Source organism: Hemitrygon akajei, unplaced genomic scaffold (assembly GCF_048418815.1).
Source record: "Hemitrygon akajei unplaced genomic scaffold, sHemAka1.3 Scf000050, whole genome shotgun sequence".
NCBI classification, from domain to species: Eukaryota; Metazoa; Chordata; class Chondrichthyes; order Myliobatiformes; family Dasyatidae; genus Hemitrygon; species Hemitrygon akajei.
The window spans coordinates 5837890-5859926 of record NW_027331936.1 but is presented as its reverse complement, the minus strand read 5'-3'; the positions used below and the strand labels follow the sequence as shown (position 1 = coordinate 5859926).

Below are 22037 nucleotides of genomic sequence, written 5' to 3'. Positions count from 1 at the left end.
AGCTCCCAGATTTCTGTTTCCTGGTCAAACAGTTTCCGAGTCAAACAGTTTTGTCAAGCAGTATTTTCACTGCTCCCTTTGAACATGTGCAGCCTCCCCACTTGAAAGGGACTGAATACGCCTACCCAAAGGTTTTAACCGGATTCCACTCAATGACCAAACAACTTTCCTTCTTTTTCCTTTTTTATTTTTATTTTCGCAAGTGTGGCAGTTCATAGTTCTTAGTTATTAGTCAGTAGTGATAAATAATCAGTCATGTCAGTCATTAGTCTAGTCAATGTTAGTCATAAGGCAGTGGCAGTAGCATTAGCATTAGGATTAGGTGAAAAACTGGCTGCCTCTCGGACTTCGGAGACGATTTCAGACCTGCACCTCCGTTTCTCTACTGGACCATTATGGTTCCAAACTGGGTGAACCCTCTCAAAGTATCGCAAGCTCTTCCTAAGCCTCGCGCTGTTTTCAATAAGTGCCTGTGTGCGATGATCCCGGTGGCGGAGTTAACCCAAACGCAGTGACAGCAGTGCTCCTTTACCTGAAACAGTCTCAACAACTATTTAAAGTTCGGCATCTTACCGCGGGTTGTGACACTGCTCTCGGACTGCCACTGTGACGTTGCAGGTTCCGCCCAAATGTTCTGGGCAGAAACCACCCTCAGGCAGTAGGTTCCGTCCTCTCTGCCTTAATACCTTCCTGAAACTCAAGTTTGACTTGACAATGATGCACATTTGGTGGAGATGGCCGAGAGAATCTCTTCCCAAAGACTGAGCAGGTGATCGGCCTCTACCCAGTGTGAACTCGCTGGTGATTCCGTAGGGTGGATAACTGTGTGAATCCCTTCCCACAGTCTGAGCAGGTGAACGGCCTCTCTCCAGTGTGAACTCGCTGGTGTACCAGTAGGTAAGATAACCGAGTAAATCCCTTCCCACATTCTGAGCAGGTGAATGGCTTCTCCCCAGTGTGAACTGACTTGTGTACCAGTAGGTGGGATGACCGAGTAAATCCCTTCCCACATTCTGAGCAGGTGAATGGCTTCTCCCCAGTGTGAATTCGTTGGTGACTGTGTAGGGTGGATAACTGAGTGAATCCCTTCCCACAGTTCGAGCAGGTGAACGGCCTCTCCCCAGTGTGAACTCGCTGGTGATTTTGTAGATCAGATAATTGAGTGAATCCCTTCCCACAGTTCGAGCAGGTGAATGGCTTCTCCCCAGTGTGAACTCGCAGATGTCTCTGCAGGTGGGATGACTGAGTGAATCCCTTCCCACATTCTGAGCAGGTAAATGGCCTCTCCCCAGTGTGAACTCGCTGGTGACTCTGTAGGTCGGATGACTGAGTGAATCCCTTCCCACATTCTGAGCAGGTGAACGGCTTCTCCCCAGTGTGAACTCGCTGATGTGCCTTCAGTTCAGATGACCGAGTAAATCCCTTCCCACAGTCTGAGCAGGTGAATGGCCTCTCCCCAGTGTGAACTCGCTGGTGACTCTGTAGGTTGGATAACTGAGTAAATCTCTTCCCACAATCTGAGCAGGTGAATGGCCTCTTCCCAGAGTGAACTGACTGGTGTCTCAGTAGGTGAGATGACTGAGTAAATCCCATCCCACAGTCTGAGCAGGTGAATGGCCTCTCTCCAGTGTGAACTTGCTGATGTCTCTGTAGATGGGATGACTGACTGAATCCCTTCCCACAGTCTGAGCAGGTGAATGGCCTCTCCCCACTGTGAACTGACTGGTGTCTCAGTAGGTGAGATGACAGAGTGAATCCCTTCCCACAGTCTGAGCAGGTGAACGGCCTCTCTCCAGTGTGAACTCGCTGGTGTACCAGTAGGTAAGATAACCGAGTAAATCCCTTCCCACAGTCTGAGCAGGTGAACGGCCTCTCTCCAGTGTGAACTCGCTGGTGTCTCAGTAGGTAAGATGACCGAGTAAATCCCTTCCCACAGTCCGAGCAGGTGAACGGCCGCTCCTCGGTGTGAACTCGCTGGTGAGCCATTAGATCAGATGACCGACTGAATGCTTCCCCACAAATTCAGCAGATGACCAGCCTCTGCCCAGTGTGAACTGACTGGTGTGTCCACAGGTGGGATGACCGACTGAATCCCTTCCCACACACAGAACAGGTGAATGGCCTCGCCCAGTGTGAACTTGCTGATGTACCTTCAATTGTGATAACCGAGTGAATCCATTCCCACTGTCTGAGCAGGTGAACGGTCTCTCCCCTGTGTAAAATGACGGACGTGCCAGTTGGTCGGATGACCGAGTGAATCCCTCCCCACAGTCTGAGCAGGAAGGATGGTTGATTGAATCCCTTGCTCTTCAAATATCTAGACAGAGACAGCACAACTGGTGTGTTGCATTTGAATTCCCATAGACAAATTCCTTGTCGATTTTAACCTGTAGAAAGATTTAAAAATCCATCAGTGAGTGAAGGACAACATTTGAGATGAGATCACTTGAGTTGCCAAGGTGTGATCGTACATCACACTGTTACAGTGAAGTTCAACAAAAGTTGGAGAGCGAAATCACCTTCTAACTGGGCACAGTGCTGGTATCTGGAATGACCCTCAAACCCTCTGATGTTCTGTAAGAATGGGGCACTTATGCCATTTCCAGTCTGTGACTTGGCTCTGTTTGACTCTGTCCATTTGAATTATTCCCTCTTCCCACTGAGATGAAAGGGTGTCTGGCCCCACAGTAACAGAAACCCTCTCACACAGATAGCCTTTGTTGACGTGCAGCTGGGGTTTTCCTTTATGTAATGTTCATTTAAAGTGCCACAGTTTCAATGCCATGTTAATATCTCCTGACCTGGCTGGTGGCGTAGTGGCATCAGTGCCAGACTTCGGGATGAAAGGTCCTGAGTTCGAATCCAGCTGGCTCCCCTGCACGCTTTCCATCCGTGCTGGGTTACGAGCTGGTGATCTCTTTCGAAACTCACCCGGCAGAAGTTTCCCCTCATGTTCCCCTGAATGTTTCACCTTTCACCCTTAACCCATGGCCCCTGGTTGTAGTCCCACCCCATCTCAGTGGTAAAAGCCCAGCTTCCATTTACCCTATCTATAAACCTCATAATTGTAGTATACCTCCATCAAATCTCCCCTCAATCCTCCACATTCCAAGGAATAAAGTCCGGACCTGTTCAATCTCTCCTTATAACCCAAGTCCTCCAGACCTGGCAACATCCTTGTGAATTTTCTCTGAACTCTTTCAAAGTCTTTACATCTTTCCTGTAGGTTGGTGACCAAAACTGCACACAATACTCCAAATTAGGCCTCACCAATGTCTTGTACAAAGTCAACATAACATACCATTCAGTACTTTGGTTTATGAAGGACTACGTGCCAAAATCTTTCTTTCCGTCCCTATCAAACTGTGACACCACTTTTTGTGAAATATAGACCTGCATTCCCAGATCCCATTCTTCAACAACACTCCTCCATGTCTGACCAGTCACTGCGTAAGACCCACCCTGGTAGGTCCCACCAACATGCAACACCTCGCACTTGTCTGCATTGAATTCTGTTTTCCATTTCTCAAGCCATATTTCCACCTGGTCCAGTTCGCACTGCAAGCCATGATAGTCGTTTCGCAGTCCGCTGAATCCCCAGTCTCGGTTTCATCCACAAATTTGCTGATACCTAACCATCTTATCATCCAGATTACTGATATAGATGAGAAACAACAACAGATCCAGCACTGATCCCTGTGGCTCACCACTAGTTACAGGCCTCCAGTCAGAGAGGCAACCATCTGCTATCACACTCTGGCTTCTCCCAAAGACAGTGTCTCATCCAATTTACTATCTCATCTTGAATGCTGAGTGACTGAACCTTCTTGACCAACCTCCCATATGAGACTTTGTCAAGTGCGTTGTCAAAGTCCATGTAGACAACATCCACTGCCTTGCCTTCATCCACTTCCCTGATAACTTCCTCAAGAGACTGGTTAGACATGACCTACCATGCTGTCTATCCTTAATCAGTCCACATCGATCCAAATACTTATATATCAGGCTCCTGCACATATGTTTTAATAACTTTCCTACTACTGATGTCAAGCTCACTAACGTAACATTTTCTCGTTTCTCCTTAGAGCCCCTCTCGAACAGTGGAACAACATCGGCTGTCCTCCAATCCTCCAGTACCTCACCTGTCACTAAGGATTATTTCAATATCTCAGCTTGGACCCCGACAATTTCTGCACTTGTCTTCTGCAGGGTCCGAGTGAACAACTTGTCAGGCCCTGGGGATTGATCCACGCTAATTTGCCTGAAGACAGCAAACCCCTCCACCTCTGTAATCTGTCCAGGGACTCTGAAGTTGATGTTGCTTTGCCTCACCTCTATCGACTCTGTGTCCATCTCCTGAGAAAATACGGATGCAAAACAACTATTTAAAACCTCCGCCATCTATTTGTCTCCCGTATAGATTACCATTCTGATCGTCCAGAGTGGGCATGTTTCTGTTCTGACCTTCTCCATGTTTCTGTGACAGAGAAGCTGGCCACACCTGACTGGAAGGGGAATCTGGTAGGAGTGACGACAGAGCAGCAATGGCTGGAGTTTCTGGGAGCAACTTCGGAGCTGAGTGATAGACACATCCCAAAGAAGTGGAAGAAATGGAAAGGTAGGAGGACACAACCATGGCTGAAATGAGAAGCCAAAGTCAACATAAAAGCCAAAGAGAGGACAAATAATAGAGCAAAAACTATTGGGAAGCTTTTAGAAACCAACAGAAGACAACTAAAGAAAGTCAAATGAGCTCAGGGTGTGGATATATGATATTGTAGTCATTAATGTGTCTTGGTAGCACCCAACAGCCTGAGGAATTTAGAGGAACAAAATATCTGGGGCCTCGATATCTCTTGAAAACAAAGGTTCCCTGCACCAGTTACCTTTCAACTTTTATTTTGGCAGGCACATACAAACTTTACACCCTCAAAATTTCACTTCTGAAGAACCCCCACTCACCAAGTACTCCTTTGCCAGAAAACAGCCTGTCCCAATCCACCCTTGTCAAATCCTTGCAAATACCATAAAAATCGATCTTTCTCCAATTTAGAATCTCGAGAGGTTCAGATCTCTGTTTTTCCGTACTTACTTGGAATCTCATGGCATTATGATCACTATACACAAAGTGTTCCCATTCACTAATTTCTGTCACCAGCCCTGGATCGTTTCCCAACAGCTTATTGCACACTTCTACGCCGGATGTTTTACGTACTGATTAAGGCTCATTTGACAAACTCTACCCCATCTAGTCCTTTTACAGTATGGGAGTCCCAGTCAATATATGGAAAGTTAAAATCACTTACTATATCAACTATTGTTTCTTGGTGTAGTCTGTGAACTCTCTACAAATTTGTTCCTCTAGATCCCTCAGACTGTTGGGTGCAACCAATTCCCAGTAATGCCTACGATATCACAATTCCATGCCCTGGGCTCATCTGGCTTTCCTACGATGCTTCTTGCATCGTGATTTCCACAGCTCAACACATCTATTGCACCATGCTCAAGCATTTGATTACTGACTCTGTCTGAGGTCTGAACAACATCTGTCTGGTGTGAAGAAAATAACCTCTCCCTCAATGTCAGAAAAACCTCTGACGCTGAATTTTGTGGTGAGGACGCAGGAAAGGTTTTCTTCTGATGACTCTTCCATGAAGGTCATGTTTGTACAGGTGTTGCTGCACAGTAGAACAGTGCACCACCACTCCAGAGGCTGCTAAATCTTCCTGAAGGTCTTTTTACATTCAAACAGGGGTTTTGATTTGCCTTTCCACCCTACGAGTAGTTCTCTCAGAAAGTTTTCTTGGTCTTCCAGACATCAACTTGACCTCCACCATTCCTGTTAACTGCTATTTCTTAATTACATTACGAACTGAGGAAACGGCTACCTGAAAACACTTTGCTATCTTCTTATAGCCTTCTCCTGCTATGTGAGCATCATTTATTTTAACTTTCAGAGTGCTAGGCAGCTGCTTAGAGGAGCCCATGGCTGCTGATTGTTGGGACAAGGTTTAAGGAGTCAGGGTATTTATAAAGCTTTGCAATTTGCATAACCTGGCCTGTCCTAACGACGACTGTGAACAAGCCATTGTCCTAACAAGCTAATTCAGGTCTGAGACCTTGGTAAAATTTAACTGAGAGCTCAAATCTCTTGGGGTGCCCAAACTTTTCCATGGTGCTCCTTTCCTTTTTCTCACTCTAAAATTGTATAAAACATAATAGTACACTAATATTGCTTAAATTTGGAAAATAATATTTCATCTTTATGAATTTTGGAGACCAGTTCACCTTCTACTCACTTATTCACAGTAACAGGAAGTTTGACCAGTGGTGCCCAGCCATTCGCATACCACTCTATGGGATGAGGTGCAGAGCACGGGGTGTGACGGGAGAGGGGGGGAGGAGGAGGAGGAGGAGAACTGAGAGAGGGCAAAGAGGGAGAATGCGTGGGGTGAGTGGTAGATTTAGAGGGTGAGAAAGAGGGGAAGACAGTGTGGGATACAGGAGCCAGCAGGCGACCAGAACAGAAAACAATACTTCAGGTGGGATCTGACCAGGGTCCTAAATAGCCTCAACATTACCTCTCGGCTCTTAAACTCAATCCCATGATTAATAAAGGCCAATGCACCGTATGCTTTCTTAACCACAGAGTCAACCTGCGCAGCTGCTTAGAGTGTCCTGTGGACTCGGACCCCAAGATCCCTCTGATCCTCATATATAAAGACCATTACTGAAGATCTACAACCTACAAGGATCCTTGTTATAAATTCCACTTTGCATTTAAATATTGTTGATGTATGTATGAGATGAGGTGCAAAGTGAGGGGTGTGACAGGAGGGAGGGAGGGAGAGGAGAGCGAGAGAGAGATTGAGAGAGGGAGAAGGGGTTGAGAGACTAAGAGAGAGAGAGGGTGAACGCGTGGGGTGAGTGGTGCATTTAGAGGGTGACAAAGAAGGCAAGACAGTGTGGGATACGGGAGCCAGCAGGGAGAGTGTTTGGGGGGGAGGGGGGATGTAGGGAGACAGATAGAGAGGAAGAGGGCTGGAAATGGAGGAGGGTACAGAGTGGTGGAGGTGAGTGAGTGAGAGAGAGTTAGAGGGAGCCGAGAGCGTGTGCAAGAGGGGGAGATGGAGATGGGAAGGCAGAGGGTGACTGAGAGTGAGATGGCGGGTGATAGGGGTAGGGGCAGGGATTGTGGGATGGGAGAGAGAGAATGGAAGAGTAAGAGAACCAGATAGAGGGGAGAGAGTGTGAGAGAAATGAAGAGAGGCATGAGAGAGTGAGGAGATGAAGAGAGACGAGAGAGGAGTACGATTTGTTACTAGAGGAGTAGAGAGAGTGGTGATAGAGAAGGAGAGCATGAGGAAAGGGGTGAAAGAGTGGGAGGCTGGTCGAGTAGCAGTGTAACTGAGAGGGATAGGGAAGAGAAGAGGGGAGGGAGAGTGGCGGTGAAGAAACAAGAATGATTGAGGGGCGATGATAAGGAAGGGGTGAGGGAAAATTGAGACAGTGAGGGAGAGAGGGAGCAAGAAGGGAGGGCTGGAGTAGAGGAAGAGGAACTGTGAAGAGGGTGTGGTGAGGGAAATGGGGTAAGTAGCTAGGGGTGAGGGAGAAAGACAAGGAGATTGGTGTGTATGATTTGAATTGTTAGACTAACTATTCACTCAGTCCCCAGTTGCAGGGTCATTAATCACGAATGTTCACAAGTCACCGAACAAATCCACCGTGGGATTACGGTTCCATGCTGGGAATTATGAGTGTGAGGGTAGCTTGCTGTTCTCGGTGTCAGATGTGGGAGGTCCCGGAGTCTCGCAGCCTCCCGGACGTTCACATCTGCGCCAGGTGTGCCGAGCTGCAGCTCCTAAGGGACTGTGCCAGGGAACTGGAGCTGCAGCTCGATGACCTTCGTCTGGTCAGGGAGAGTGAGGAGGTGATGGAGAGGAGTTACAGGCAGGTGGTCACACCGGGGCCATGGGAGGCAGACAGGTGGGTCATGGTTAGGAGGGGGAAGGGGAAGAGTCAGGTACTAGAGTGTACCCCAGTGGCTGTACCCCTTGACAATAAGTACTCCTGTTTGAGTACTGTTGGGGGGGGGAGAGACAGCCTACCTGGGGGAAACAACAGCGGCCGTGCATCCGGCACAGAGTCCGGCCCTGTGGCTCAGAAGGGTAGGGAAAGGAAGAGGAAGGCAGTAGCAATAGGGGACTCGATAGTTAGGGGGTCAGATAGGCGATTCTGTGGATGCAGTCAGGAGACCCGGATGGTAGTTTGCCTCCCTGGTGCCAGGGTCCGGGATGTTTCTCATCACGTCCATGATATCCTGAAGTGGGAGGGTGAGGAGCCAGAGGTCGTGGTACATATAGGTACCAATGACATAGTAGGAAAAGGGAAGAGGTCCTGAAAGGAGAATATAGGGAGCTGGGAAGGGAGTTGAGAAGAAGGTCCGCAAAGGTAGTAATCTCAGGATTACTGCCTGTGCCACGTGACAGTGACAGTAGTAATGGAATGAAGTGGAGGATAAATGCGTGGCTGAGGGATTGGAGCAGGGGACAGGGATTCAAGTTTCTGGAACATTGGGACCTCTTTTGTGGTAGGTGTGACCTGTACAAAAAGGACGGGTTGCTCTTGAAACCTAAGGGGACCAACATCCTGACGGGGAGATCTGCGAAGGCTACTGGGGAGACTTCAATCTAGAATGGTTGGGGGGTGGGAATCAAATTGAAGAGACTAGGAGAGAGGAGGTTAGTTTACAAATAGAGAAAGCTTGTCGACAGTGTGACGAAATCTAGGAATAATGCTGCATATTTCCCTGAAGGTGGAAACTCATGTGGTGGTGAAGAAAGCTTTTGATATGCTGATCTTTATAAATCAGAGCATTGAGTATAGAAGTTGAGATGTAATGTTAAAATTGTACAAGGCATTGGTGAGGCCAGATTTGGAGTATTGTGTACAGTTCTGGTCACCAAATTATACGTAAGATGTCAACAGAGATTTACTAGAATGTTACCTGGGTTTCAGCACCTAAGTTACAGAGAAAGGTTGAACAAGTTAGGTCTTTATTCTTTGGAGCGTAGAAGGTTGAGGGCGGACTTGATAGAGGTATTTGAAATTATGCGGGGATTGATAGAGTTGACGTGGATAGGCTTTTTCCATTGAGTGTAGGGGAGATTCAAACAAGAGGACATGAGTTGAGAGTTAAGGGGCAAAAGTTTAGGTTTAACACGAGGGGTAACTTCTTTACTCAGAGAGTGGTAACTGTGTGGAATGAGCTTCCAGTGTAAGTGGTAGAGACAGGTTCGATTTTGTCATTAAAAAAAAAATTGGATAGGTATACGGACAGGAAAGGAATGGAGGATTATGGGCTGACTACAGGTCGGTGTGACCAGGTGAGAGTAAGCGTTCGGCACGGACTAGAAGGGCCGAGATGGCCTGTTTCCGTGCTGTAATTGTTATGTGGTTTTACCGTGTATGATTCTGGTCTCCATATCCGACAGCGAGGAGTTTTAACACATACGGGGACCAACTGCAGCTCAACCCCAGGTGATGCGGGTGTTTCTCCTGTTCAGGTGGCGGTGAGGAAGGTGTTAATCTCGGGTTTGTGTAAATCGAGGATCGGTGGCAGTGGGAAAGGGCCGGGACTGAGCCGGACAGCTGGAGGCTCCGGGCTCTCCAGTCTTGCATCCCTGGTTTTAGTTTTGCACTGAGTCGGGATCGCGGGATCAGTTTGCTCTGGTTCCCCAAGCTGGGAGGGTGGACGTGGGTGAAGGGGGCCTGTCTATGTGTCGGTGTGGGGTGAATGGTCAGAAGGGTGTGGGGCCACTGGCGGGACGGAGGGTGGTTGGGATACTGTGGGTTATCGGAAGTAACATGACCTGGGTGGATGGGCAAGGGGTAAATTACATTGTCAACGAGGGTGGATGTGGTCCACTGGATCAGACAGTTCAGCTCGTGTGTCCTTTCAGGAGGCCACAATTCTCTCATCATCTTAATCACTGACTAATCTTCCTGTTAACATTGAGTTTGTTACAGAGCCCCAGGGTCTGGCAATGGCTGGGTGGTAGGAGGCAGAGGGTGATGGTGAGAGGCTGTTTCTTGGACTCGAGTCCCGTGCTTAGTGACGTTCCCTGAGGTTACGCCCATTGCTACTTGTCATCTATGTCAATGATTTGGTTGAGAAAGTACAGGGTACGGGTAGAGTGCAGCAAGTACAAACAAATACTGTTTTTGAAAGGCAGTCAGCATAAACACTCCCCTCTCTTTCCCTCTCCCCACTCAGAACTGACCAAAAGCTACATCAGAGGATGCAAGATCTTGAACTGAGTAACCACTGTGAGGGAATGGGAGTGGTTTCAAAGGGCTGGGCTGCTGGAAGCACATTACCAGACCTGGAGTGATTGCAACTGGTCTGACAGAGGCATAACTGGTTGTTCTGGGCACATTCAGTCTCACTCCAACTATTTCCTACCTTCCTTTGTGCAGGTATGTAATGTCTAAAGGACTAGTGTTTGAGTAAATGAGACTCACCAAACTTTCTCCTGACTGAATCACTGGAATCTCCTAGTCAGATGGGTTCTCTCCAGTTGATGCTCTCAATCCTCGGGCTGGTTCACTTGTTGCTGTTCCCTCGTCTTCAATCGTGCTTTGCCTCCAGTTGGGGTTTTTCTTCCAATAAACCTCTCACCACAGGTCTAACTTTAAACAGAGAGACAATGAAGCACATTAATAATGAAAAGGAGAACTAAACATTTCTGCGTAATGTTACTAAGAACAAAACTCACTGAAATTTAAACACTGAAGGCAGATTTAATGATCTCAGTGAACAATCTTTTATTGTCCCTCACAGGTCACAGACGATATGGGATAAGGAGGAGCCATCATTCAGTCAGGAACAGAATTAGGTGATTCAATCCATCTGGTCTGCCCACCATTCAACCAGGGCTGATTTTTATCCCAACACCATATTCCTGTCTTCCTCCTGTAACCCTGAATCTACTTAGCAATCATGAATATGTTAATCTCTGTCATAAATATACCCAAATCGCAGCCTCAACCAACCTCTGTGGCAACAAATTCCACAGATCATCTTCTGGCCAAATTTTATTTCTCCTCTCAGTTTTAAACGGAAGCTTCTTTATTCCAATACTGTGCCATCAGATCACAGTCTAATGGAAACATCCTCTCCATGTCCACTGTATCCAGGCTTTTCAGCATTTGGTAGGTTTACTTAACCAAACATCCCCCACCACCCCCACCGTCCCTCTGAACTCCATTGAGCACAGGTCCAGAACCATCAAATGATCGTTACATCTGCGGTTAAATGGGAGGGGCAAATAGGATCACATGACTGGTGGGGTCTAACACCCCAGGCATGGACTCCAGCTTCCCAGGACTCTGTGGAAATAAACAATCTTGCCCCTCACATCTCCTCTCACCTTAAATGTGTCAGACATTTCAACCCCCAGGAAAAACATACCCTCTGTCCAATCTATCTATTCCTCTTGTAATCTGATAAACGTCCATCCAGTCTCACCCCAGCCTGCAACGCTCTGGAGAAAACAACACGTTTCTGCAACCCCTTCTTATAGCTCATGCCCTCTAATCCAGGCAGTATCCTGGTAAACCTCTTCTGCGCCCTCCCCAAAGCCCCGACATCCTTCCGAGAATGGGGGCGACCAGAACTGTATGAAACACTCCAGATGTGGGCTGACAAGTTTTACAAAGCTGCAACACAACGTCATGAGTTTTGAACTCAGTGCTTCAACTAATAAAGACAACCATGCCATTTGCCTTCTTAACCACCCAATCAATCTGTGCAGTCTCTTTCAGGGAGCGATGAACTTGGAGTCTAAGATCCCTCTGATCATCGACACTGTTCAGGGTTTTGCATTTAACACTGTACTGTCTCATACATTCAGGGGTGCAGTGCTACCAGAGCTCACCGGAGAGCCGCTCCGACACCTCTGTAAAAAAGTCAAAATAAACAAGCACGGAATTTAACAACCCCGGATATTAAATAGAGGGAATTTTACGGAAGCGGGGGTGTTGGCTGGTGGGGAAAAATACCACTATTAACATTAGGATATTTGATCGCTTTTGGTGAAATCCTGGAGCTGTGACTGTTTTTAATTTAGGTATTTGTGAAATTCCTTCTCACTCGATCCGTTGTCCCAGGAAGCTGGGAAATACCAGCACAGAAGTGCAAGCATTTTTCTGCTCTTTCCAATGAGTACCATTGGAATTCAGGACGGAGCTATATTAAGCAAGGAATGAACATCGAAACCTAAGTTTTAAATTCAAAAACAATGAAAGAAAAATTCACTGCTCGCTTATCTTCGTCCTGATTTTGATCAAATACACAAGCTAATCATCCAAAATCCTCTTCAACACCTGGATAAATTTAGTTTTGTTTTACAAGCCAAATGGGAAAAAAGACATTTCTAGGCTTTGCTAATTTTATGTCATTTCAACTATCATTAATAGCAGATCAACCCCTTCGCCTCACTCCACTAACTGTAGCTGATGGGAAAGAGGCTCTTTTTCTCTTTGTGTTGATAGGAAAAAGAGTAATTTAGTGAGGCAATGAATGAGACAAAACACATTTCCAAACCTCCCAAATGGTTGCTCTCCTCCCCTGTTAACATTTATCACTTCCAAAATACCAAATTTTCTATTCGTATAAATGCGATAATAATTTATGTAAAGATTCAAGCTTCTTTAACTTTTTATAGATTTAAAGACTAAACAGGATCTGTTAAGGTTTAACCATGTAACACTCAATGTGTGACGATATTGTGAGTATCAACACTCACAGGTACACTTCCCGTCCAACCATTTCTTCGAGAGAAACTGTACGAGGCAGAGTTGCCAACTTACCACTTTTGAGACTAATATTTACCAATATTCGTGGCTTTAGCAATAGTTCATCAGAGGTTCTTTTTTCATACTTGATTACTTGGTTCCAATTTAGGTGGCTAAAAGTGTAAAAAAATGAATTGGTTTATTTCTGTTATTTTTATACCTCTGAGGAACACTGCTAAGCACTGCGGGCCCTGCCGTCTGCTCTGACTCAGTCGTATTAGTGAGGCTACATCTGTGGTGGTCCGTGGATTACTCGCTAATCCTAAAGTAAATTTTTCTCACTAACAACCCTTTGGCTTCTAAGCAAACAAAGTTATTTTACTTGCTTGATAATTATATTCTATGATAATCAGTTAAGTACAACCATGCAATACTTTGTCATATTATTAAGCATTATATGCTTAATTGTACCAGTTATACACTGAAATGTAGTGATAGGCTGTAATCTTGTTAATGTCTTAACTATCACTATATTTCTGTGGAGCCCTGGAATTCATATATTTCTTTCATCTTGGTTTACTGCTTGACATTAGATAGATAGATAGATAGATAGATAGATAGATACTTTATTCATCCCCATGGGGAAATTCAACATTTTTTCCAATGTCCCATACACTTGTTGTAGCAAAAACTCATTACATACAATACTTAACTCAGTAATAATATGATATGCATCTAAATCACTAACTCAAAAAAAGCATTAATAATAGCTTTAAAAAAAGTTCTTAAGTCCTGGCAGTTGAATTGTAAAGCCTAATGGCATTGGGGAGTATTGACCTCTTCATCCTGTCTGAGGAGCATTGCATCGACAGTAACCTGTCACTGAAACTGCTTCTCTGTCTCTGGATGGTGCTATGTAGAGGATGTTCAGGGTTTTCCATAATTGACCGTAGCCTACTCAGCGCCCTTCGCTCAGCTACCGATGTTAAACTCTCCAGTACTTTGCCCACGACAGAGCCCGCCCTCCTTACCAGCTTATTAAGACGTGAGGCGTCCTTCTTCTTAATGCTTCCTCCCCAACACGCCACCACAAAGAAGAGGACGCTCTCAACAACTGACCTATAGAACATCTTCAGCATCTCACTGCAGACATTGAATGACGCCAACCTTCTAAGGAAGTACAGTCGACTCTGTGCCTTCCTGCACAAGGCATCTGTGTTGGCAGTCCAGTCTAGCTTCTCATCTAACTGTACTCCCAGATACTTGTAGGTCTTAACCTGCTCCACACATTCTCCATTAATGATCACTGGCTCCATATGAGGCCTAGATCTCCTAAAGTCCACCACCATCTCCTTGGTCTTGGTGATATTGAGACGCAGGTAGTTTGAGTTGCACCATATCACAAAGTCCTGTATCAGTTTCCTATACTCCTCCTCCTGTCCATTCCTGACACACCCCACTATGGCCGTGTCATCAGCGAACTTCTGCACATGGCAGGACTCCGAGTTATGTAATGAGTTTCTGCTACAACAAGTGTATGGGACATTGGAAAAAATGTTGAATTTCCCCATGGGGATGAATAAAGTATCTATCTATCTATCTATATTGGAAGTCTGATGTGTACAGGGTGAACAGGACCGGAGAGAGTACGGTTCCCTGTGGCGCTCCTGTGCTGCTGAACACCGTGTCAGACCTACAGTCTCCCAACCGCACATACTGAGGTCTCTCTGTCAAGTAGTCCACTATCCAATCCACCATGTGAGAGTCTACTCCCATCTCCGTTAGTTTGTGCTTTAAGATCTTGGGCTGGATGGTGTTAAAGGCACTAGAGAAGTCAAGGAATGTAATCCTCACAGCACAACTGACCCCATCTAGGTGAGAGAGTGATTTGTGCAGCAAATACGTGATAGCATCCTCCACTCCCACCTTCTCCTTATACGCAAACTAGATAGATAGATAGATAGATAGATAGATACTTTATTCTTCCCCATGGGGAAATTCAACATTTTTTCCAATGTCCCATACACTTGTTGTAGCAGAAACTCATTACATACAATCCTTAACTCAGTAATAATATGATATGCATCTAAATCACTAGCTCAAAAAAAGCATTAATAATAGCTTTAAAAAAAGTTCTTAAGTCCTGGCAGTTGAATTGTAAAGTCTAATGGCATTGGGGAGTATTGACCTCTTCATCCTGTCTGAGGAGCATTGCATCGACAGTAACCTGTCACTGAAACTGCTTCTCTGTCTCTGGATGGTGCTATGTAGAGGATGTTCAGGGTTTTCCATAATTGACCGTAGCCTACTCAGCGCCCTTCGCTCAGCTACCGATGTTAAACTCTCCAGTACTTTGCCCACGACAGAGCCCGCCCTCCTTACCAGCTTATTAAGACGTGAGGCGTCCTTCTTCTTAATGCTTCCACCCCAACACGCCACCACAAAGAAGAGGGCGCTCTCAACAACTGACCTATAGAACATCTTCAGCATCTCACTGCAGACATTGAATGACGCCAACCTTCTAAGGAAGTACAGTTGACTCTGTGCCTTCCTGCATAAGGCATCTGTGTTGGCAGTCCAGTCTAGCTTCTCATCTAACTGTACTCCCAGATACTTGTAGGTCTTAACCTGCTCCACACATTCTCCATTAATGATCACTGGCTCCATATGAGGCCTAGATCTTCTAAAGTCCACCACCATCTCCTTGGTCTTGGTGATATTGAGACGCAGGTAGTTTGAGTTGCACCATATCACAAAGTCCTTTATCAGTTTCCTATACTCCTCCTCCTGTCCATTCCTGACACACCCCACTATGGCTGTGTCATCAGCGAACTTCTGCACATGGCAGGACTCCGAGTTATATTGGAAGTCTGATGTGTACAGGGTGAACAGGACCGGAGAGAGTACGGTTCCCTGTGGCGCTCCTGTGCTGCTGACCACCGTGTCAGACCTACAGTCTCCCAACCGCACATTCTGAGGTCTCTCTGTCAAGTAGTCCACAATCTAATCCACCATGTGAGAGTCTACTCCCATCTCCGTTAGTTTGTGCTTTAAGATCTTGGGCTGGATGGTGTTAAAGGCACTAGAGAAGTCAAGGAATGTAATCCTCACAGCACAACTGGCCCCATCTAGGTGAGAGAGTGATTTGTGCAGCAAATACGTGATAGCATCCTCCACTCCCACCTTCTCCTTATACGCAAACTGAAGCGGATACCGGGCGTGCCTGGTTTGTGGCCTCAGATTCTGTATTATCAGCCGCTCCATGGTCTTCATCACGTGCGATGTCAAGGCAACAGGTCTGAAGTCATTCAACTCCTTTGGTTGTGGTTTCTTCGGTACCGGGACAATACAGGATGTTTTCCACTGTCTGGGTACTCTTCTCTGATCTAGACTCATGTTGAAGATGCGCTGTAGTGGTTCTCCCAGTTCAGTCGCACAGGCCCTCAGTAATCTTGGGGAAACTCCATCCGGTCCAGCCGCCTTGCTGGTACAGATCTTCCTCAGTTGACCTTCCACCTGTGCAGCCGTAAACCTGGGCGTGGGCCAGGTCTCCTGTGAGTGGCTATTTTCCTGTGAGGGAAGTAAGCCTGGTGTGGAGTTCTGCGGTGAGGGTGGGATTGTGCTGTCGAACCTATTGAAGAAGTTGTTCAGCTGGTTCGCTTTCTCAACATCTCCACTTATGTTTGCCCCCCGCTTTGCACCACATCCGGTGATGATCTTCATCCCATCCCACACCTCCTTCATGCTTTTTTTCTGCAGCTTTTGTTCTAACTTCCTCCTGTACTGCTCCTTTGCCCCCCTTATCTGTACTCTGAGTTCCTTCTGAACTCTTTTAAGCTCCAACCGATCACCATCTTTAAAGGCCCTCTTCTTCTGGTTTAGTAGGCCTTTGATGTGACTAGTGATCCAGGGCTTATTATTGGGGTAGCAGCGAACAGTTCTAACAGGAACAACGGCATCCACACAAAAATTAATATAGTCCGTTGTGCAATCAGTGACCTCCTCAACGCCCCCACAGAGCCCCCCTTGCAGTACATCCCAGTTAGTAGTACCGAAGCAGTCTCTCAGGGCCTGTTCAGCTTCAGGAGTCCACTTTCTAAAACAGCGTGTGGTAGTGGGATGCCTCATCACAATTGATTTATATCTGGGCTGTAACAAAACCAGGTTGTGATCAGCTTTCCCCAGTGCAGGCAGCAGGGATGCACTATATGCATCCTGTACGTTTGCATACAGCAGGTCAATAGTCCTGTTACCCCTGGTGTAACAATCCACATACTGGGAGAAAGCAGGTAGTGTCTTGTCCAAGGTCACAGCGTATAGGAAACCCTATATCTGTTACACCCAATTTGTGTACCTGCCCATTACACGAATGGGGCAAGGCAGTTGCCCAGTACATGAAATGAGCAGGTACACAAATTGGGTGTCACAAACTTGAGGTGATTGATAAGTTCGTGGCCCAAGGTGGAAGGAGTCAATTTTACAAAACCCAGCAATTTTCAATTATGTGAAACAGAAATACCACAGACGTTATTAACTTCAAACTTTCTGCATAATCATTCAAAGAGTTGAACTACACGTGCAGGTACCGAGAGTTGTATAACTTCAGGCCTTCTAACTTAGGCCACGAACTTATCAATCAACCAATCTACTCCCCCCGTGCAGCTTCGGCAGCTAAAAAATTACCACTGCGCCCCTGCTCCAGCCGTCTGGTAGAGCTCAGACGTGGCTGTTTCCTAATGCAACCGGCCCACATTTACACAACACCGGGATCATTCCCAACTCACCCCTGCTCGGATTGGAGAACCGCCAAAAAGCGGCAGTCCGCACCGCGCATGCGTTCAGCAGGTGCTTCTCCGCAGCGCCACCGGTGGCCGGAGGTCTGCTAATCGTTGCCTACGGCCGGAGATCCGCACAGCGCCTCCAGTGGCCAGAAGCCGGAGGGACAACGGAGAGGTAAATCACAAACACGACAAAGTCTGCAGATCCTGGAAATCCAAAGCAACACAAACAAAATGCTGGCCAAACACAGCAGGCCGGGTAGCAACGGGAATGGAAATCAGAATGAAAACGTTTGGACACTGGGAAGTCCCGCTCGGAGCGGATATTTCAAAGCTTAATTTATTATCAAAGCAGGTCCAGAAACAACTCTGAGTTTTTTTTCTTCTCCAGAGAACCACGAAACAAGGAAAGAGCATGAAAGTCGTTCACAGAGAAAAATCAAACTTCCACCCCAACCCCCGGATCAAGAAGTACGGGATCCCAATCATCAAACCCCAAAAACCACACCTCCCGCACAAAAGGGAACAATAATATCGACCCCCGATACAAACACTCCTACCCCGCACAACTGCGGAGGAGCTGGTGTCACCAGTGTAGAGGCGGCCGCATCGGGAGCAGCGGACACAAGAGGCGACCCCGGAAGATTCACAGGTGAAGTGTCGCCTCACCTGGAAGGATGTTTGGACAACGGAGAGAGATCGACCGTCCGGCCCTTTGACTGTGACACCCCGAACTCCACATCAAATACATCCAAACGAATCTGGGTGAACTTTAATGACCAATAAATATAATTCCTCTCAGCGATCAGCTGTCTGAATGATCCCCTGACTCTGAGAGGAAGGGGTATCTATGGTCCACACTGTCAGGGTGTTGAGTTTACCAGGAGACAAAGACTGCAGGGACGAGAGGTTTTCTGATGACTAATACACTGTGTGTGGACCCCGCTGGCAATTCTGGTGTTGTGACCCGAATCGAGACAAACACCACACTGCCCACTCCACCAACAACACGGCACAGCCGGACACATAACAGGGAACTTTACATCCCACAACACTGGATTCAGTGATGAAACCCGTGATTAATGTTGTTGTCCCACTGAAAACTCCATTAAGGTGCTTTTAAATGCCCGCGCTCCCCCACAGGTGACGTCACACAGCCCCCCCCCACGTGCCTGACGTCACATCTGGGCTCCCCACACCGGGATCTGTCCTCACGTGCGCGGTGTCTTACGTCGCCCACGCGCTGCTGTGCTCGACACAGTGAAATAGTGACAGGGTTGGGAGGTGAATGGTTGGGGCAACACGGGGCTGCAGAAGATGGAAATTAATTCCATAGAGGATGAACGAAGAGGTTAGAGAGTATTTGTTATAGAGAGTGCAATGAAGATTCACCTGACTGATCCCTGGGGTGGTGGGGTCATCATATGAAGAAAGATCAAATGTGACAACCCTTTCATTTAGAGAATCGAGGACTGAGAGGTGAACATATTGAAATGCACAACATCATTACCGGCTGAACCAGGGATCCCAGTCTCTGAAACAGGGATGGACTATCTGGGACTGAGATGAGGGGAAATGTCTCCACTCCGAGGGTGGTGAATGGAAAGAAACATGTGGATAAGAGCAGCCGCCATCTTGTTGATGGTTACAGGAGCCGAATGGCCACCTCCTGCTGTTTCTCCCTTGATGTTTCAGTGTTCCTGTCCACTGAGTCCGGAGGAATGTGAACAGAAATTAGTGTTTATAAACACAGAACTGATTTAAATGAAACGTGAACATTTCCTGTTTGGGTCTGAATTATGTTTTGGACCTGGATGGGAATTGAGCCGGTGACTCTGTGACCTGGAGGTGGAGGGAAAGGGATCGGGGAAGATATGGTGTGGAAAAATAATCATGTATCTGGGGTAAATATGGAATAATGTGGGGAATGCGGTGGATGGGTCGGGCAGTGTGTGAAGGGTGGGAAACGGAGTCAACGGTTCAGGTGGGAGACCCTCCACCCGTCACATGATCCCGTTTCCTGTTCATGTTTTTCTGCAGATCTGCCGCATCTGCGGGTCACTGCTCTACGTGTACGTGTAGCTTCATCTTTCCCCGTTCAGACAAGGCAGTGAGATCCAGGTCTGTCACGTCCTCTCGTTGTGGGTGGACAATGTTTCTTTTCTGCAATATTTTCTGCATGTTTCATTCCACTGTTTTGAGGTGCTAAAGTGCAGCCGATATTTCTGTGTGTCTGACCCGTTTTTGTGAGAATTTAGCCTTTTCTATTTATCTGCGCTTCTCATAAATGTGTAAAGATTAGTTCAGCTTCACTTCAGAATTTCCAAAGCAACACCCAGTCAGTCAAATAGTTCCACACAATTAAGATATTTTATTATATCTTTAATTTTTTTCTATTTTTGTACTATATATATGTATATTCTTATTTTAAATCACAATTGTTAAAAAACTTGTTATGAATTAGGTTCTACTACTACCGCAGGGACAACAAATTTCATGACACATGTCGGTACTATTAAACCTGATTCTGATATTGATATGGGATACCCACTACCGGTCACCTGATCCCAGTTACCGCAGATTGTAATGTGAGATTGAAGCATTTTCCAGAAATTTGCTTTCCACAGAAATGACAACAGTTCAGTTTCCTTCTGCGGTTCCAGAGCAGAAGCTCAGTCTGTCTAATATTTCCACACAATTAAAATGGGAAATTTGTTTATCATCATCATGTACTGAGCTACAGTGGAAATCTTGCCTGATGTACCATCGACACAGACAGATACATTACAACAGTATATTGAGCTGATATACCACAAAACAATAAAAGCATTAAGGCTGCAGAGAAAGTGCAGTGCAGATAGACATATGGTGCAGGGTCACGTCGAGTTACATTGTGAGGTTGAGTCCATTTTATCATTCATTTGGCTTATAACTGCAGACAGGAAGCCGTCTTTCAGCCTGGTGTTACGCACTTTAAGGCTTTTGTATCTCTTCCCCGATGGGGGAGCGGGTTTGCAGCAAAAATGTCCAGGTAATGAGGTTCTTTGAGTACATGGCCAGCTTTTCCAAGGGAGGGGAAGTGTAGGAAGAGTCCATGGAGTGGAGGCTTGTTTCTCTGATGTTCTCTGCTCTCCAAAGTTCTCTGCAGTTCCTTACAGTCATGGGCAGAGCAGTAGCCATACAAATGCGTGAAGTATCGACAAGGAGCTCAAAGACCTCGGCCTTCACCCTGTCTTGTGTAGCTGGATCCTGGACTTACTGTCAGATCCCCAGCAGGTAGTAAGGGTGGGCTCCATCTCCTCTGTCTCTCTGACCCTCAGCACACATAACCCATAGGGTTGTCTCTTTGGCCCTGTCTTTTACTCTTTGTGCACCCATGACTTGTGTTGCCACCCACAGCTCCAATCTGCTATTTAAATTTGCTGACAGCACTACATTGATTGGCCTAACCCGAAATACTGATAACAATCAATCAAATGCCTTCTGACAAGGCTCGGTCCAAACAAACTTTTCACCCTTCTTCAGGAGATTGGTCAAAGGAAGAACAATAGCGGCAAAGTTCTTACAGAACTTATGATAATATCCATCCATTCCCAGAAACCTTCTAAGAGCCTTCTTAGCAGTCAGAATAGGAACTTGAGAAATTGCCTGGACTTTTGCCCGAACAGGAGCCAACTTGCTTTGACCAACATCATAGCCAAGACAGGTCACACTGGCATGGCCAAATTCACTCTTAGCCAAGTTAACTGTAAGGTTGTCCTAGGAAAACCTGTCAAATAGCTTTTCTACTGCAGAGATATGCTCTTCCCAAGTGCCACTCCCTGTAATTAAGTCATCAATATAGGTATCTGTGTGTTCTAACTCTCGAATTACAAAATCAATCATTCTCTGGGATGTTCCTGGAGCATTTTTGTATTAAGATATTGTATTCACACAAACCAGATGGAGTCAAAAATGCAGAAATTTCTCTACCTCTGTCCGTCAATGGAACACACCAATACCCTTTCAACAGATCAATCTTTGTAAGAAATTAGCTTTTCCAGCCTTATCGATGCAATCATCCACCCTAGGGATAGGATAGGCATCTGTTTTTGTTACTGCATTTACCTTTCTATAATCAGTGCAAAATCTAACATGACCATCAGGTTTGGGCACAATAATGCAGGGTGACTCCAATCTCATTTTGAAGGCCTAATAATAAAGTATCTATCTATCTATCTATCTATCTACCATTCTCCAGCATATACTCAATTCCCTGGTCAGCCAATTTACACTTTTCTACATTCATGCGATATGGGTGTTATTTAATCAGTTTGGCTTGACCAACATCTACATCATGTACTGCGACTGTGGTTTGCTTGGGAAGATCGGGAAATAAATATTTAAACTTCAGAATTAATTCCTTCAGCTGTTGTTGCTTTGGCTGCAGATGAGACAACTTGTTAGCAATGTTTTCTGGAA

General features: G+C 46.2%; 1 protein-coding gene across 1 annotated transcript in view; it reads right to left on the bottom strand.

Annotated features, from left to right (window-relative positions):
• Window positions 1-780: 780 nt before the first annotated feature.
• Window positions 781-22037, bottom strand: part of LOC140721100 (uncharacterized) — a 141172-nt gene continuing 119915 nt past the window's right edge. Inside the window, 1 exon segment of the mRNA XM_073035965.1 lies at window positions 781-1534. Within this exon segment, the coding sequence (XP_072892066.1) occupies window positions 781-1534 (754 nt within the window).